Source organism: Nanorana parkeri, unplaced genomic scaffold (genome assembly GCF_000935625.1).
Source record: "Nanorana parkeri isolate BGI_ZX_2015 unplaced genomic scaffold, ASM93562v1 scaffold179, whole genome shotgun sequence".
NCBI classification, from domain to species: Eukaryota; Metazoa; Chordata; class Amphibia; order Anura; family Dicroglossidae; genus Nanorana; species Nanorana parkeri.
Window position 1 is genome coordinate 980,418 of NW_017306447.1, and position 13,041 is coordinate 993,458.

Below are 13,041 nucleotides of genomic sequence, written 5' to 3' on the forward strand. Positions count from 1 at the left end.
ATCTCCTCTGGCAACAGAACAGGCCTCCTCCATACAAGAGGCCCAAGGAAACACTTCACACACGCCAGCCTCTGCCCACCCCCAGGTCTCAGGCCTAGCCAGGGGGGGTGGCTGAACAGCACCCAGTCCTGTGCTAATCCATGGCTGGTCCCAAACTAGTCTGAGCACATGGCCATTCCCTCCAGTATATGTACCCTATCCCAGCATGCAACACTGGTTGAAAGAAACCCAGTGATTGGCTGCTTTTCTGTACATACACTCACAGTGGCCATTCCCTCCAGTATATGTACCCTATCCCAGCATGCAACACTGGTTGAAAGAAACCCAGTGATTGGCTGCTTTTCTGTACATACACTCACAGTGCCCCTCATTTGCTGTCCCACACTACACTGTGTGCACAATTATTAGGCAAGTTGTATTTTTGAGGATTCATTTTATTATTGAACAACTACAGTGCTCTCGGTAATCCCAAATGTTAATAGACCTCAAACCTGAATATTTAAGTAAGTAAAAGTGAGGTTTTGACTTTCTTAGGAGAATATTTGGGTGTGCATAATTATTGGGCAACTATTAGGCTGGGTTCACACCTGAGCATATTTTTTCTGTGTTTTTTGCACGTTTTTCCGTTCAGTAAAACGCGCGTTTCACTGGCGGTATGATTTTTTTTTCCTTTTTTTCACTTTCAAACTTCCAGCATGCGGCCGCTCGCAAGGGACGGAACCCGGAAGTCGGCAGCCGCCGGAGGACACAGCAGGGATCGCGGACAAGGTAAGACCTGTATGCTGTATTGCCGAGTGTGGCTCGGGGTTACCGCTTTGTTAACCCGGATCCACACTCGGGAATACCAATGGAAACGCGTGGAAAAACGCCCCAAAGAAGCTCCTGTACTTCTTTGGGCGTAGGGCGTTTTTCAGCGCGTTCCTACGCACTGTAAAACGCCAAGGTGGAAACCATGCACATATGCAATTATTGGTTTTCAAATGTTGAGCGTTTTACAGGGCGTAGGAACGCGCTGTAAAGCGCCCAGGTGTGAACCAGGCCTTAGTGTGCAGGATTATTATGCCACTTAATGGAAAACGAAAATTTTCCCATCTCACTTGTTTATTTTTATCTGTTAAAGTGAGAATAATAAACAAACAACTAAAAATTTACAAATAAACATTTCTGACATTTTCAAAAACAAAATCAGTGACCAATATAGCCCCCCTTCTTTTCAATAACAGTCATCAGCCTTCCATCCATGGAGTCTGCCAGTTTCTTCATCTGTGGCCAATCAATTTTTTGTGCAGCAGCAACCACAAGTTCTCAATAGGGTTTGGGTCAGGTGAGGAAGGGGGCCATGTCATTATTCTTTCATCTTTAAGGCCTTCACTGGCTAGACACGCAGTGGAGTACTTCAATTCATGCGATGGAGCATTTCAGCCTTCCTTACCTTAGCCATGTCTTTGAGCACTGAACACCTTTTACTTCTGGGCACTCCAGGTAGGTTGCAGTTCTGGAATATGACAGCACTAGAGGATAATGGGTTTCTTGATAGCTTCACATTTGATTCTTCTCAAATCTTTGGCAGTTAACTTGCGTCTTTCTTTCTCAACATGTTTCTAGCGACCATTTTGACTATTTGCAATAAAACATTTCCTGGTTCTGTGATCACACCCCAATAGCTTAGCAATTTCAAGAGTGCTGCATCCCTCTGAAAGACTTTTTACAATTTTTGACTTTTCAGAGTTAGTTAAATCTCTTTTTTGGCCCATTTTGCCTGAGGAAAAGAAGCTGCCTAATTATTATGCACACCTTGAGATAGGGTGTTAATCTCCTAAGGCCCACACCCTCCCTCATTACACAAATGCACATCACCTAATATGCTTAAATCCAATAAGCCTTCGAGCTTATACAGCTCGGAATTAGGACAATATGCATACAAATGGTGATTTGGTCAAGATACTAATTTGCCTAATAATTGTGCACACAGTATATAGTAGAGTCGCACTCCACCCAGGTAGGTACAATCAATGCCAGGGCACCTGGATTTAACAAGATAAATGCCAACTATAATCCAACCAGGCTGACTACAGCCCTGGCGATCACTAAATGTCCAGTAGCCACCTCACAAAAGGTGATGGGGGCCAACATATACTGCATATACCTTCAGTGGAGTGGCTGCTAGAAATTCAGCTTTGCTAGTGCTGTAATCAGTCTAGCTGATTTGTAGTTGGTTATTATCTGGTTAATTCCAGGTGTTCTGCTGTTGATTGTACCTGCCTGTGTGGGGTGTGCAATATTGGAGAAGCTGACTAGGCCTTAAGCCAAGCCTGGAGGAGGCCACATGTGGACCCAGGAGAGGTCTGGAATTGTCTAGGGAGGAGAACCAGAGAAGCCTTATGACTGATGGAGGTTCCAGGAGCAGATATGGAGCTCAGGAACAAGTCTGGTGTGTCTCCCATTGAAGATCTCATGCGCATCCCGATTCAGCTGTTGCTCTTTGTATGCGGGCATCATTTAAGCAGGCAAAACACTGGGAAATCAGGGCATACTCATGCTTTGGAGGGCCACTGTGGTAACCACAGCATGGGAGCTGTCATGCTGCAGTATTCCATTTAAGTATATAGACAACTTTTGTGCCAGAACCCCCCAGAGCACTCGCCAACATAAAGGTCAATAGCACACTTAATTGCCAAACAGTGTTAAGAGACAGTGATTGTACACAAAACAGCTTGAGGATGCAACCAGTATTAAGCTGGCCAAACACTAATATATTTTTTAAACATTTTCTTTAAAAATAATTTTTTTCATACCAACGACAGTAATGTTGACATTCTTCATTTCAAAGTCCCCAGTATAAACTTCCTCCACTGTGCAAGTATAGGTTCCTGAGTCCTCTTCATTGGCGTCTAGTATATTCAAGACAGAATTTACAGAAGTACCAGGTATAATTGAGTGCCCCACAATAGCAGGTCTTCCTGCCTATTAGAAAAGAAACAAAAAACAGTACAATCATCACTGCCACTTGAAAGCAGGAGTTTAATCTGTTTATATATATTTGCCCATGCCTAGTTTCTCTTGCCCCCTTCCTCATCAACATGTTAATAACATTTTCAAACAAAAACTTTCAATTTTCGTTACATACCTCATTTTAGACTTAGAGACATAAAAACTGAGTCTTTGTGCTTTTCTGTGTAATGTAAGTCAATCATGGCTGGTGGACGGGGCCAGCAGGGTGCTGTACATAGCTTTCTTGAAGCATTACGGCACCCTGCCGCAGTACTCCTCTTAGGAGCCCTGATACAAGCAGTTGGCTGATTCTTGGGAGGAGTTATACAAATATTAAAATGCCTTGGTGGGTGAATGTCAGTCTGGAGAAGCTGGCATTCCTAGGCAGATTTTATTTTCACAGATCACCTTAGGTAATGCCCACATGTGATGCTGAGCCTCCATGATTGAAAGGGAGAGGACAATAAGGGTGGGGAGGCAATAGCTAAATGATTCTGGATGTTCTCCAGCCGGGAAATGAGATGGGCGCTATCTGACTTCCTGCAGCTTCTAGTGCACACTGTGAGAAACTCACAATGTGAAGTGAAATCAGAGTAAGCCATTTTCAGTACAAGGAGGAGTCTGTACGACTTTGTAAGATAAGGTTGGAGTTCAGCTTTATTTATTTTTCGATTCCGTAGGAAAGAGTTGATTTAGCTGCTGTCTGTTACCTGTGTTTTCTGGGGCAGAACGGCATAGAGAGCAATTCAAAATAAGGATTTTTTGTAGTCTCACTTTTACATAGTAAATGGGCAGCTGTTACCATTAGGAACCATAAACAATGTAAAGAAATTTGAGGTGACTCAATGCACCAGCATCCACCCTAAAATGGAGGCACACAGGAGCCAATTTTGATTTAGCATAATACTCACCTTCCTACCTGGATACTCCCAGGTAAAATTCAAAATTTCATTATCGGTAACTGTGCATATAATGGTGATATTGTTCCCTATCCTCACTATGCTTTGTACGGGGGTAACATCCATGTTGATGTTTGAAACTGAAAACAAAATAAAAGGAAAAGGTTATGTATAAATAGTAATTATACAGTACCGGAATGCATATAAACTAAAAGGATTTCAGTACAAACAGAACATATCTGCAATGTCTGCCTTGTAAGTCTGGGACACTATGTTCCTTTATTTACCATAAGCAGGATTCTTGGAATCTTTGCTGCCCTTGGCACACAGGAGTCATGGTTTTCTATAGTCATCCAATTTTTGTTGTCCATGAATGATATGAGTATGAATATCATTACAACCACCTAGGGTCCTAGCTACATATCACAAGGCCACATAGCAAAACTTCGGGGCCCCCTGACTCGCTCTGTAGCGGCCAACAGTGATTCTCACATGAAGTATGTATGAAGCAGTAGCAGAGCTGTCAGCATAGTCAGTACACTACTAGGGAACAGTGCTGGGGATAAAAGTAGCACTAATGATAATAACTATAATGATATTTTATATTATGATAAAATTATTAATGCTCTTGCACACACTTACTCTTCAACTCTAATACAAACTTCTTTAAACTCTAGATTCAGTAAAACGTTTTGTAGAAGCACAACCCTCAGCCCTCCTATAAGGTTTTAACAGAGGTGATACTGGGATTTGTGAATGCATTAGACCAGGGGTAGCAAACCTCCGGCCCTCCAGCTGTGGTGAGGCATTGGAAGATTCTCACAGCCACAGACATGACTCTGAAGAGAGATGCATCATGGGATTTATAGTTCCACCACAGCTTGAGGGCAAGAGGTTTGCTATCCCTGCATTAGACATACGGGGTAAATTTCAGTCTATAGGAGATGTTTTCCTAATTATTATTATACAGGATTTTTAAATCAGCCACCTTTATTGGGCCCCCCCTGCTACCCAAAGCCATGGAATGCTATGGCTCTTGTTAAGCCCCTGCCACCACCATGCATGCACATTCCAGTTGCCTAATGAGTCTTATGAACAATCGTGCAGACATGCAACTTTTCATCAGGAGATCTCCTATAATGACTTTAACCCTCCAACCTATGATAATTCTGTATACTGTATATCCTGACACGTGTACCCTCCAATTACTTCAGAAATTGTCCTCCAACTGAGTGTATAGGTATATATCTGTAACAGGTGTAAAAAATCAAGCACCTAGGCATGCAGATGGTTCTACAAACATTTGTGATAGAATGGGTCGCTCTCAGGAGCTCAGTGAATTCAAGCGTGGTACCGTGATAGGTTGCCACCTGTGCAATAAGTCCATCCGTGAAATTTCCTTGCTACTAAATATTCCACGGTCAACTGTTAGTGGTATTATAACAACTGGGAACAACAGCAACTCAGCCACGAAGTGGTAGGCCACGAGTCAATAGCTGCAGACCTTCAAACTTCGTGTGATCTTCAGATTGGCACAGCAACAGTGTGTAGAGAGCTTCACGGAATGGGTTTCCATGGCCGAGCAGCTGCATCCAAGCCTTACATCACCAAGTGCAATGCAAAGCGTCGGATGCAGTTGTGTAAAGCACGCCACCGCTGGACTCTAACAAAGTGGAGACATGTTCTCTGGAGTGACGAATCATGCTTCTCTGTCTGGCAATCCGATGAACGTGTCTGGATTTGGCGGTTACAGATTTGCCACTTTACAGACAGTTCAAGGGGACCCCCCATGATATTTAAAGGAATTTTAAATTTTTATTGTTACCCTTTAAGTGATGTTAAAACCACTGCTCCTTTAAAAACGGTATTTTTGAAAGGTTTTTTTTCATTGATTCCTGTCCCCCAGGGCAGTGCCTGGATCCCCATACACCTTTTATGGCCAATAACTTGCATATAAGCCCTCTTAAAGGGGACAATTGTTTTTGAAAGTTCTACCCCCATAGACTTGCATTGAGTTTGAATTAAAACTTTTTGGATGTTATGTTCTAAAGTTCAAATTCGAACCGAACTCGGGCCTGTTCAATTAATCACTAATGTAGAGAGACACAATACTTGTGGATTTTGCAAATGGCGCAGACAATTATAGAGATTCTGTATCCATGATAAAATCTATTTTATTGTTGAAGTTACATTAAAACACCATATGTAATAATATATTTTTAAATAGATTTTACCAATGATATAAGATCTCTTTTATTGTCTGCTCCACAAAATCCTCCAACACTGTGTGCCTCTCTTACGTAACATTTCAGAACCTTTTTCAGCACACCTCTCTTATAATACCAACCACTCTTGACACAGCCCACCATGAGGGACAAAGGTCTGGTTTTCCCTATGCATCAAGTGTGACCATCCACCGAAAGAAAGATCTACGTGGAGACATGTGGAGATATTTTCCACATGCTTGATGACAGATGTCATACCATTTCTATTGTTTCCTGCAACCCATCTACCTACTTGTTGCTATAAAAAGCTACAGATCTACAAAAATCAAAATCTACACTATAAAGGGATCTCTTGTCCCTCTATTCACCATGGTTGTTTTTTTCCATTTTTCATCTTTTCCATGAGCGACAGTGATACTCCTGTCTGTAGGCACCTGAAAGAAGGATGATGAGATGAGATCCTACAGCGATGTTTCAAACTTGTGTTTACCTTTTCATTTTATATCTACAAAGACAGTCACTGCACACTTAACGGTAAATCCAGCAGCAGAACTGAAAGGACAGAGGGACGCAAGGTCCTTATAGCTCAGATGACCAATTCCTCTTTATTTGGTATGCTCCAACTTGGTGGAAAGTATAAACCCCTGAGATCACAATGAACCATGGTTCATGGTTTTTTTAACTTCTGGAAAGGTATTTCTGCATGCTGCTTCCACGGGTGCATTCTGATTAATATGTTTGCTTAAATTAATAAATTACCTGGTTTGAATAAAATGAGCTTTGTGCTCAACTGAAAGGTGGGCTTCAAGCATTTTGTTTGATCACTAAGTAGGACATTCACATGTGACAGATGCATGAAGACCGGAGTGACATACACATCCTAACTCCTTAGCCTGTTCCTGCCTGTTCATTCTGGAACCTTTTGGTGTGATTTTCAGTATTGCTAAGATACGCTTCTAATGGGCACCAATAAAATCTTGTAAAGCAGTAGAAACCCTCGTGAACTTTATTGAAGACACACTTTGCTGCAATTTACTGTACTTAACCAATACTTAAGAGATCATTTTACCTTGCAAACTATAGATATGAAACGAACTGGATGAAACTTCCTTCTCATCAAGAGACGCTTTACAATAATAGTTTCGGTCTTCGAAATATCCGGTGAAACCTTTCTTGTTGTCATATGGGTAAGGGATTTCAATATCTGCCTCCTTCTCATGAAGAGTTACTGTGGCGTTAGGGTAAGTCACTCGGCAAGGAATTGTATTTTTGCTGTTTATTAGAACAATCAAGAACTCCCCATGTTCCTTGATTGGCAGAAACCACATTTCAGGATCTAGGCAGGAAGAAGAAGGCAAGAGTTCAATAATCATGCAAGCGAAAGGCCAGTTCATATATCAAGCTATGTTTATTATTAGAGTACAAATAACGTATAAAGTATAAACCAGGATAAATAAAAGTGTTGACTATAGTGAGAAGAAAAAATTCTTCCACTCTTTTTGTAAACTACACAAGACACCTCATTCCCTAAGACCTATCATAAATGATCATGTTGGAAATTATCTTTCACTTTCTGTTCCTATGACATCTCTAAAGTCTTGGATTTCCCCATCACTTTCTGTGCTGGGGACAATGGTCTCCAGGGCAAATTTAGAGGATGAAACTCCCTAGTGTGAATACAAGCATCAATTAAAACATGTGCAGCTCAGTGTACATTCCTGACATGTCTTGGTGCCAGGATGAATTAACTCCCATGCACATGCTTTGGAGTTATGTCATTACAGGCTAACCAATCAACATGGCTGAAGATGTCAAATCCAGAAGATGACTGGGCAAAGATGTGGGCACTGAGGGAGGGAGCTCATGGATGTTGCCTAGCTAGGTGGAAGGTGAGTACAGTCAGACTTTAGTCCCGCTTAATGTGCAGTAACTTATATTAACCAATTAGAATTTACTTTGCTGAGGTCAGAGCAGTGCATGATGGATTCTATTGGACTGGTTACTGCATAGACCTTGCAACATGACACACCTAATAAGGTACAAGTGAAGTTTTGCAAGTAGTCTATTTAACTGTTAGATGATTTAACTTCTCTAACAAATTCCTGTAAAGTATGCATTACCACAATGCACTTTGTTTGAATAGGCCCTAAATATATTGTTTATAAAATAAATATTTTTTACAATAAAAAACTGCTTAAAAACTTGTAAACAAAATAAGAATAATACTAATGAGTTGAATCCATTATAGTTGAATGCTGAATGATGGATTTTTAAAATTCCTTCATCTAATAAAATTCCCAATAAACACTTGGACTGCACGACATGGGTTTACATGGCCACAGCAGCTTTTTATCTAACCACATAACAATTAACAGTTACAAACAACCAACTGAAAATAAAAAAACATACCAATTTTATACCCTAATGACTGTTAGTTATAAAAAGGGGTCTTTGATGTCCACTAGCCAAAAGAAGGTTTTACTAAACATCCACCCATATCTCCAGCCACACTCCCACAGGCTTGAGGACAGCTCCAGAAATTGACTTCCCAAGGGACCGAGCCCCCCGGTAACAATTTGACTTCCCAAGGGAGCGAGCCCCCCGGTAACAACTGATACCAATGGAGGAGCACCATATCAACAGATGGACCCATAACCAATCAAGCTGCTGTGACAAAAACAAGCAGATCACTCATCTGTTGGCAACATTTTACAAGGGAGGGCAGGTGGGGCAATCTTCTTTCTTCGTTGTCCTTCTGAAAAGAACTCCCAGCAGCCGCTACAAGTCCTGCACCCATGGCTCCTCCCTACCACCTGCCCGTCGCTTCCAATCAGGTAAGACCTGCTGTTTCTCAGCTCTAATCTAACTCTTTCCTAGGGACTATTTCTCCCCCTAGTCTTGTAGCCCCTCTGCTTATTTTCTCCAGTTCTCTCTTTATTGCCACTTTACAGAAGTTCAGAATAAGCACAGTAAACTTGTGCATAAAATTGTAGAAATGTTTTTACCTGGTACAAAGATGTAGACAGATTTCATGTCACCTTCATCTCCTTGGCTAGTTGACTCATTGTACAGACATGAGTAGAGCCCTGTGTTTATACCGTTTACATTACGAAGGGTCAGGATACTGGTGTACAGGCCATCTTTGTATTCCAGACTGGAGGAAACAAACTGTTCATCGTGCTTCCAGACTATCTTCTCAGTGTCCGAACAGCTCAGAGTAAAGGTGCTGTCAAGATTGAGCACTATTTCCGTCTCATTTGGGCTGATTTCCAGGGATGAGGTTCTCCAAGTTAATATTAGCAAACCTAAAAAAAGGATAAAGTAAATGTACTATTTATTAATATTATATACTCCCATTGTTCCCATTTAAGTGCTAATTTATACTGCTGGTAAGGAGGTGCTATAGACTGGCTTTATACCTATTGGTTGCTGTTGTACTAGTACTGCACCACTTCTTTAATGCACAGGTATATGTGTGTTTCTCTGTAGTGCCATTTTCATTTGAAGATGGCACCCCAATACACATATATAATATATGTTCAAGTGTATGTGAACCCTAACAAATTGGACGTTGTTGGTCTGTTAAAGGAGAAGTTCTGGGGAAGTAATATATAATCTTCCTAATACTTAGAGCTGCCATTGGACACTTCAGCTGTCAAACACCAGATCTATATACCGAGAGCTGCGTAATCATGTGGCCACAGTCTCCTCCCTGTCATTCACTATTCCCCTGCAGAAATTCCTCCCTCCCCTCTCTGTTCCTTCAGCACTCATTGCAGGGACAGACAGGGGAGGGGGCAGGCACAGCTGGATATGGCTCTAGAGAGGCAGAGCCAGCTGTCACTCAGACAGCCGGGTGGATCCCATCAATATTGTTGGGATCCTTCCTGGCTGCAGTACGGCATTAGCCTGCTATCTCCTGACATAGGGTCACATGAGGGCATTTTAAATGTACTATTGAAGCATGTAGTTAAATATGTTCAATCAAGTTGAATTCCTGTTAATCTTGCTAAAAATCCTGTGAACTCATAACGTCCTGTGTACAGTACTCTCCTGTACTGAAATCTGTCAATCAGTATTATTATCAGCCCTTAGTTTTTGATAAAGAGTGGAATTGTTAAAACCTGGGTTAACATTTTATTTCTGTCTGTGCCTCTATTTCTCCTTACTTCCTGTATGTTGGATGGGCGACAGACATAACAGGAAGTGAGGGGAAATCATTGCAATATTAATACAGGTGACAAGAAACAAGTAAACAAACAAAAAAACTTTTCTAGAAGAGAGAAGGTTTAGAACCTTGGTAGGATTTTATTGCTGTCTGTGTCCCCATGAGGGAGATTTACCCCCATTTCCTGTTCAGTTGAAGGGTGTCAGACAGAACATTAAGAGAAGTTTCCTTTATGGGGAGACAGACAGCAAATAAAACCTGACAGACATAATCTCCTTGAGGTGGACAGAGACAGCATTTAGACCTGGACAGAGGTTCTAAATTACACATGTGCTTAAGCAGACTAGTAATAAAAACACAAAATATTTACAGGAGCCTTTCCAATGACAACAGAGCCATCTACAGGACAAAAGAAAATTGTCTCTTCTTCAGTTTGTTCGTTCTGTTGTGGAAACACTTTATTACCCAAGGAATGGTTGCGCTGAAGAGTTAACCCTTTTCAAAGACCATCAGTAACTCAATAGATGAAATGCAATATCTTTGAACTTTATGGGCTTCAGTTATCAAAATGTCATGTCTAAGACCTGTCAGAATTTCCTTAGAGAAACAGATCATATTTATTGAATATTATGGCATTAACATATACATGTACTGTATACATATATATCATTTTATGTGTATATATATTTATCTGTATATATTTATTAGTATATATATACATATATTTATATATATATTATATTATTGAAATGTATATCAAGCCATGTTTCGGATAGAGCAGTGTTTCTCAACCTGTTTTCACTCATGGCACCCTTAAAAAGTATGCAAGATCTCAAGGCACCCCAGTGTAAAATGTACGGGGAACCCCACGCAAAAACACACACAAAAATGGAGTTCCATTCTTTGCATCTAAGTCCTCTCTTCAAAGCAGGAGCACTCCTTCACATCAGTAGCCCCCCTTCACATCAGAATCCTCTCCTTCACATCAGAGTCCTTGATTACATCAGTAGTTCCCCTTCACATTAGATGCTCCCTTCTTTTACATCATAGTTCCCCTCCTTTCACATCAGGAGCCCCCCTTCATACCAGAAGCCCTCTTCACACCAGGAGCCCCTCTTTCATATTAGCATTTCCCCTTTTACAGAAGAGTTTCCCCTTCACATCAGAGTCCTAGCATCAGAAAAGTTTGAGGAAGCCAGAAGGCACCCTGGTTGAGGAAGGCTGGGATAGACTATAGAAAGATTAGAACTCCTGATGGGATTTTACTGCTATCCCGATTTACCGATAGAGAGATACTCTCTCGCTTCCAGTGGTGCTGACTACTGTTTAACCAGACAGAAAGTAGGGGACTTAAATAAAGTAGGGGGAAGAAATGAAAACCTGACAGGAGTTCAAGCCTTCCCTTACTTTACTAAATAAAAGCAATTTGCAGGCTTATTCACAAAACTGCCAAAGGCAGCCGAGTGAATAACCGAGCCGAAGTGAAGTAAGCCAAACACTGTTTGGTTATTCACTTCTGGCTTGTACGGCTGATTTCAGCTGTACATCGGCTGAAATCAGCCATACATCGGCTCTGTACGGCTGCCTTCGTCAGCCGAACATACCCTACATGTTCGGCTGAGCCCAAGTGCAGAAGGACTTCTACTGATGTTGGATCGGCTGAGCCGAAGCTCCGGCAGCTCCCTTGCTGCCGTTCGCCCCTATTCTCATTGAGTGAATAGGCGAATGCCGCCGAGCCACAGGGTGATTTTTGTGTAGGGAAGCCATGTATAATGGTGAGTGAATAGTGATATAAGCCCTCCATTATAAAAGAATCCCTAAAAATAAGGCCCCAAAATACAGTTTGTTCCCTTTTCCAGCCTGAATTATAAATATTACCTGTAATTATATACAGATTCATCTTCCAAACTTCGTTGCTGGAAGTTGCTTGAATGTTCTGTGGAGACAAATATGCACTTCTATTAATAATGCTGAATATGTACCAAAGATATACCAGGATTTGTAATACTTGAAAGCCAATAAGCAAAGATTATTTAAGGAGACAAGTAGGCTCAATTCAAAAAGCTAACACACCAGGATAAGGATCCTGATTTTCAACAAACTGACGCAAATGAGATTTGAATTTGACAGCCACATAGCAAAAATAAAGATCCTTATCCTGTGTTAATGTTTTGTAATGTACTATTTTGCCTAGTGTGCATATACATTGTCTATCTCCCACTCTGACTGCCTTTAAGCGATCCCTTAAGACTCATCTTTTCAGGGAAGCCTATCCCACATAAACCCAACCACTGAACCATCACATTCTTAAACAATTCATCCCCACACAGCTACCTCCTCATGTATCACTTGCCCCTCCCCTTTAGATTGTAAGCCCTCACGGGCAGGGCCCTCACCACCTTGTCTTGAATTGTATTGTGATTGTAATGTCTTCCTTATATTGTAAAGCGCTGTGCAAACGGTTGACGCTATATAAATCCTGTATAGTAATAATAATATAAAATGAATCCATTCTGCTGTTTTATAGCCACAGTACAATCCCTTTCAGCCTACTCATACTGTAAATCACAGTCCTACTTGGTAAAGACTTACAAAGTGTTAAAGGGAACTTGTCATGAAAGAAATATGAAGGCTACCAATGCTGACCTTTTCTTTTGGAATTGCCAGTTACATGTCTGTCACACTTATGATTTGACTTTGATGCTTACTGAGTCACTGACAGAGAGCAAGCATAAATGAAACCTACATTTTCTTTAGA

General features: G+C 41.2%; 1 protein-coding gene across 1 annotated transcript in view; it reads right to left on the reverse strand.

Annotated features, from left to right (window-relative positions):
* The window catches only part of PDGFRB (platelet derived growth factor receptor beta), a 53,277-nt gene extending 41,068 nt beyond the window's left edge, over nt 1–12,209 (reverse strand). Inside the window, exons 1-5 of the mRNA XM_018554956.1 lie at nt 12,162–12,209; nt 9,121–9,420; nt 7,185–7,451; nt 3,903–4,030; nt 2,796–2,964 (exon numbers count right to left, since the gene is read on the reverse strand). Coding sequence (XP_018410458.1) covers nt 2,796–2,964; nt 3,903–4,030; nt 7,185–7,451; nt 9,121–9,420; nt 12,162–12,183 — 886 coding nt within the window. The 5' untranslated portion in view covers nt 12,184–12,209. The remainder of the gene's footprint in view (nt 1–2,795; nt 2,965–3,902; nt 4,031–7,184; nt 7,452–9,120; nt 9,421–12,161) is intronic.
* Between the last annotated feature and the right edge of the window lie 832 nt (nt 12,210–13,041).